This window comes from Gopherus evgoodei, unplaced genomic scaffold, assembly GCF_007399415.2.
Source record: "Gopherus evgoodei ecotype Sinaloan lineage unplaced genomic scaffold, rGopEvg1_v1.p scaffold_286_arrow_ctg1, whole genome shotgun sequence".
In the NCBI taxonomy this organism is placed as follows: Eukaryota; Metazoa; Chordata; order Testudines; family Testudinidae; genus Gopherus; species Gopherus evgoodei.
The window spans coordinates 1-6014 of record NW_022059949.1 but is presented as its reverse complement, the minus strand read 5'-3'; the positions used below and the strand labels follow the sequence as shown (position 1 = coordinate 6014).

Here is a 6014-nt window from a genome sequence, read left to right as displayed (position 1 = left end):
TCAATTTGGTGCTGGCCTGTGTGCTGTGCCTAGCTCAGCACCCCTCAGTCATGGGCCAGGGAGCGCCACCCACAGACCCCTTGACTCCAGAAAGGTGCTGTCTCGTCCCGTTCACCTACAGCCAGAGCGAGACGAGGTCCTACGGGTGTCACCTTAGCAGAGCCCCAGAGCACCTCCCTGAACCCGCAGCCGCAAACGCAGCGGTGCCAATTAAACGCTTTTAAGAGCTTATGGGGCACGGGCCCAGCTCGGAGCTGGTGACAAAGGGAAAATCACAAGCTCATTTCTAACCTTCACCCCGCCAGTAATTCTAGCAGTGAACCGACTTCCCACCCCCAACCCTTCATTGCTCTTCTGGCTAATGAGAACACTGTTGTGTTAATAGGCTGAAGATGGATAGTTCTTTGTCTTCCCTATGCTCCACTGTGTAAGGGGGGTGAGGCAGGTGATGGCACCGGCTGTGGGGCACAGTAGATATTTAGCATCTCTCACAGTCCTCTAGGGCTGAGGTCCAGGACTTGGGTTCATGATCCTGTGGTTATGTCTAAGGGGTTAGTTTGTGGATGTTTTCCAGACTCACAATGTATGTCAGTAACTATCACAGAGCAAAATCTCCTTATCCGACACTGCTACACACATTGTAACAGGACAATGATGTTCAGCAGATTATGGCTTTTCAAATGATACCTCACAAGGCATACTTTGTACAAAATATAATCATACGTAAGTGGTAAATGGGGGTGGGGGTTACAGCGTATTACAATGCGACTGAGGCTGGGGTGTGTCCGTGCCTGTAGGTGAAGGGAACAGCAGCAGAGGGTAGAAGCCAGGCTATTTCCCCTCCAGCCAGCTGAGTGTGAAACCAGGGGCTCTGGATTCGATTCCTGTCATGCCCCAGCTGTTTCAAACTGAGCTGCAGCTCAGCACTGGGTGAGCCCTTCCAGTGCAATGTTACGTGCAGCTGTTGCCCCACCCCGGAGGTGGCTGCATTTCAGTGCCAGGCGAGAGCAGGAGGGGTGGTGGATCTCACAACTGGAGTTTAATGTTCCCATGGCTGGAAGTCCATCACCCCCCCACGATTCCGGCCTCGGGTGGGGGCCCTGGTGCAAGGGGGGTCAGAAGTCATCGTCGTCACAGATGTCCAGGTAGACGTCAAAGGCCTCGCGGTTGCAGTTGCCATCGGGCGTGAAGACGTATTTGTGGAAGGTGCCGTCCACGCAGATTGCTGTGGGGGGGGACGGGACACAGGTTTGAGATGGGGGGAGGGTAGGGGTCCCTCCCCCCATCTCAAACCCTCGCTCTGCCCCCCACTGACCAATGACAGAGTTGACGGTCTTGGCGGAGCTGCGGCCGAAGGCACAGATGCAGGCCGACTCCGCTGGCACCGTGAAGCTGGCCAGGCTCCACTGCGAGTCCACGTACTGGCCGATCACTGGTCCCACCTTGCCCACGCGTGCCAGCCTGCGGAGAGACACGGGGGCAGCGGGGGCACCTGAGCAGTGCGGAGGCCCCTGGGGGGGATCTGAGCGGGCAGAGGGGGGCTCAGAGGGGATACCTACATACAGCAGCAGTTGAGGCAGGGTGGGGCACCTACGTAGTGCGGGGGGGTGCCTATGTGGAGCAGTGGTTGGGGTGGGGGGTTACCTCCGTGGAGCAGCGATTAAGGGGTAGTGGAGGGGTTCTGGGGGGGTACCTATGCAGTGGGGAGGGTTCCGGGGGGGTACCTATGCGGAGCGGTGGTTTAGGTGGGGTGGGTGGGTCTGCGGGGGGTACCTATGCAGTAGGGGGGTTCCGGGGGGTACCTATGCAGAGCAGCGGTGGAGGCGGGGCACCTATGCAGAGGTGGTGGCACGGGGGTTCCAGGGGGGGTATATAGGATGTTTAGGTAAGGCGGTTCGGGGGGGGGTACCTACGCAGAGTGGTGGTGGCAGGGGGGTTCTGGGGGGGTACATAGGAGGTTTAGGTAGGGCAGTTTGGGGGGGTACCTATGCAGAGCGGCGGTTGAGCAGCGGCAGGGGGGTTCCGGGGGGGGGTACATATCAGGTGGTTTAGGTAGGGCGGTTCGGGCGGGTACCTACGCAGAGTGGGGGTGGCAGGGGGGTTCCGGGGGGGTACATATGAGGTTTAGGTAGGGCGGTTCGGGGGGGGTACCTACGCAGAGGGGGGGTGGCAGGAGGGTTCCGGGGGGGGGGGTACATATGAGGAGGTTTAGGTAGGGCGGTTCGGGCGGGTACCTACGCAGAGTGGGGGTGGCAGGGGGGTTCCGGGGGGGGTACATATGAGAAGGTTTAGGTAGGGCGGTTCGGGGGGGTACCGACGCAGAATGGTGGTGGCAGGGGGGTACATATGAGAAGGTTTAGGTAGGGCGGTTCGGGGGGGGTACCGACGCAGAATGGTGGTGGCAGGGGAGTACATATGAGGAGGTTTAGGTAGGGCGGTACGGGGGGTACCTACGCAGAGTGGGGGTGGCAGGGGGGTTCCGGGGGGGTACATATGAAGAGGTTTAGGTAGGGCGGTTCGGGGGGGTACCGACGCAGAATGGTGGTGGCAGGGGGGTACATATGAGGAGGTTTAAGTAGGGCAGTTCGGGGGGGTACCTATGCAGAGTGGTGGTGGCAGTGGGGTTCCGGGGGGGGGGGGTTCATATGAGAAGGTTTAAGTAGGGCAGTTCGGGGGGGGACCTACACAGAGTGCTGGTGGCAGGGGGGTTCCTGGGGGGTACATATGAGGAGGTTTAGGTAGGGCGGTTCGGGGGGGGGGACCTACGCAGAGTGCTGGTGGCAGCGGGGTTCCGGGGGGGGGTACATATGAGGAGGTTTAAGTAGGGCAGTTCGGGGGGGTACCTACGCAGAGTGGTGGTGGCAGGGGGGTTCTGGGGGGGTACATATGAGGAGGTTTAGGTAGGGCGGTTCGGGGGGGTACCTACGCAGAGTGGTGGTGGCAGGGGGGTTCCGGGGGGGTACATATGAGGAGGTTTAGGTAGGGCGGTTCGGGGGGGACCTACGCAGAGTGCTGGTGGCAGGGGGGGTTCCTGGGGGGTACCTATGTAGAGCGGCGGTTGAGGGAGGGGTTGCGGGGGGGGTACCAATGCAGAGCAGCGGTTGAGGGAGGGGTTGCGGGGGGGGTACCAATGCAGAGCAGCGGTTGGGGGGGGTTCCGGAGGGGGGACCTATGCGGAACGGCAGTTGAGGAGCGGTGGTGGGTCCGGGGGGTACCTACGCAGAGCAGTGGTTCGGGGGGTACCTGTGGAGCAGCGGTTGGGGGGGTACCTACGCAGTGCGGGGGTTCCGGGGGGGTACCTATGCGGAGCGGCGGTTGGGCAGGGTTCCGGGGGGGTACCTACGCAGGGGGGGTTCCGGGGGGGTACCTACGCGGAGCGGCGGTTGAGCAGGGTTCCGGGGGGGGTACCTACGCAGGGGAGGTTCCGGGGGGGGTACCTACGCGGAGCGGCGGTTGGGCAGGTTTCCGGGGGGGGGTACCTACGTGGAGCGGCGGTTGGGCGGGGTTCCAGGGGGGTACCTACGCAGGGGGGGTTCCGGGGGGGTACCTACGCGGAGCGGCGGTTGGGCAGGGTTCCAGGGGGGGTACCTACGCGGAGCGGCGGTTGGGCAGGGTTCCGGGGGGGGTACCTACGCAGGGGGGGGTTCCGGGGGGGGTACCTATGCGGAGCGGCGGTTGGGCAGGGTTCCGGGGGGGGTACCTACGCGGAGCGGCGGTGGGGCGGGGTTCTGGGGGGGTACCTACGCAGGGGGGGTTCCGGGGGGGTACCTATGCGGAGCGGCGGTTGGGCAGGTTTCCGGGGGGGGGTACCTACGCAGGGGGGGTTCCAGGGGGGTACCTACGCGGAGTGGCGGTTGGGCGGGGTTCCAGGCGGGGTACCTACGCAGGAGGGGTACCTACGCGGAGTGGCGGTTGGGCAGGGTTCCGGGGGGGGGGTACCTACGCAGGGGGGGTTCCGGGGGGGTACCTATGCGGAGCGGCGGTTGGGCAGGGTTCCGGGGGGAGTACCTACGCAGGGGGGGTTCCGGGGGGGTACCTACGCGGAGCGGCGGTTGGGCGGGGTTCCGGGGGGGGTACCTACGCAGGGGGAGTTCCGGGGGGGGTACCTACGCGGAGCGGCGGTTGGGCAGGGTTCCGGGGGGGGTACCTACGCAGGGGGAGTTCCGGGGGGGTACCTACGTGGAGCGGCGGTTGGGCGGGGTTCCGGGGGGGGTACCTACGCAGAGGGGGTTCCGGGGGGTACCTACGCGGAGTGGCGGTTGGGCAGGGTTCCGGGGGGGGGTACCTACGCAGGGGGGGTTCCAGGGGGGTACCTACGCGGAGCGGCGGTTGGGCGGGGTTCCGGGGGGGTACCTACGCGGAGTGGCGGTTGGGCGGGGTTCCGGGGGGGGGTACCTACACAGAGGGGGTTCCGGGGGGGTACCTACACGGAGCGGCGGTTGGGTGGGGTTCCGGGGGGGGTACCTACACAGAGGGGGTTCCGGGGGGGGTACCTACGCGGAGCGGCGGTTGGGTGGGGTTCCGGGGGGGTACCTACGCGGAGCGGCGGTTGGGTGGGGTTCCGGGGGGGTACCTACGCGGAGCGGCGGTTGGGCGGGGTTCCAGGGGGGTACCTACGCAGGGGGGGTTCCAGGGGGGGTACCTACGCGGAGCGGCGGTTGGGCAGGGTTCCGGGGGGGGGTACCTACGCAGGGGGGGTTCCGGGGGGGGTACCTACGTGGAGCGGCGGTTGGGCGGGGTTCCAGGGGGGTACCTACGTAGGGGGGATTCCGGGGGGGTACCTACGCGGAGCGGCGGTTGGGTGGGGTTCCGGGGGGGTACCTACGCGGAACGGCAGTTGGGCAGGGTTCCGGGGGGGTACCTACGCGGAGCGGCGGTTGGGCGGGGTTCCGGGGGGGGTACCTACGCAGGGGGGGTTCCGGGGGGGTACCTACGCGGAGCGGCGGTTGGGCAGGTTTCCGGGGGGGGGGTACCTACGCAGGGGGGGTTCCAGGGGGGTACCTACACGGAGTGGCGGTTGGGCAGGTTTCCGGGGGGGGTACCTACGCAGGGGGGGTTCCAGGGGGGTACCTACACGGAGTGGCGGTTGGGCAGGTTTCCGGGGGGGGTACCTACGCGGAGCGGCGGTTGGGCAGGGTTCCGGGGGGGGTACCTACGCAGGGGGGGTTCTGGGGGGGGTACCTACGCGGAGCGGTGGTTGGGCAGGGTTCCGGGGGGGGGTACCTACGCAGGGGGGGTACCAGGGGGGTACCTACACGGAGTGGCGGTTGGGCAGGGTTCCAGGGGGGTACCTACACGGAGTGGCGGTTGGGCAGGGTTCCGGGGGGGGTACCTACGCAGGGGGGGTTCCGGGGGGGTACCTACGCGGAGCGGCGGTTGGGCGGGGTTCCAGGGGGGTACCTACGCAGGGGGGGTTCCAGGAGGGTACCTACGCGGAGCGGCGGTTGGGCGGGGTTCCAGGGGGGTACCTACGCAGGGGGGGTTCCGGGGGGGTACCTACGCGGAGCGGCGGTTGGGCGGGGTTCCGGGGGGGTACCTACGCGGAGCGGCGGTTGGGCGGGGTTCCGGGGGGGTACCTACGCAGGGGGGGTTCCGGGGGGGGTACCTACGCGGAGCGGCGGTTGGGCAGGTTTCCGGGGGGGGTACCTACGCAGGGGGGGTTCCAGGGGGGTACCTACACGGAGTGGCGGTTGGGCAGGTTTCCGGGGGGGGTACCTACGCAGGGGGGGTTCCGGTGGGTACCTACGCGGAGCAGCGGTTGGGCAGGTTTCCGGGGGGGGTACCTACGCGGAGCGGCGGTTGGGCGGGGTTCCGGGGGGGTACCTACGCAGGGGGGGTTCCGGGGGGGTACCTACGCGGAGCGGCGGTTGGGCAGGGTTCCGGGGGGGGGTACCTACGCGGAGCGGCGGTTGGGCAGGGTTCCGGGGGGGGTACCTACGCGGAGCGGCGGTTGGGCAGGGTTCCGGGGGGGGTACCTACGCAGGGGGAGTTCCGGTGGGTACCTACGCGGAGCA

At 66.6% G+C, this 6014-nt stretch overlaps 1 protein-coding gene across 1 annotated transcript; it reads right to left on the bottom strand.

The window, feature by feature from the left end:
• Positions 1-698: 698 nt before the first annotated feature.
• On the bottom strand, positions 699-5536 carry LOC115640312 (WD repeat domain phosphoinositide-interacting protein 4-like; the record flags this gene model as incomplete). The annotated part of the gene is made up of 3 exons (XM_030543069.1): positions 699-1225; positions 1316-1461; positions 5433-5536. Coding segments are annotated over 3 exons (360 nt in total), but the record flags the coding sequence as incomplete, so codon positions are not given.
• Positions 5537-6014: the final 478 nt, after the last annotated feature.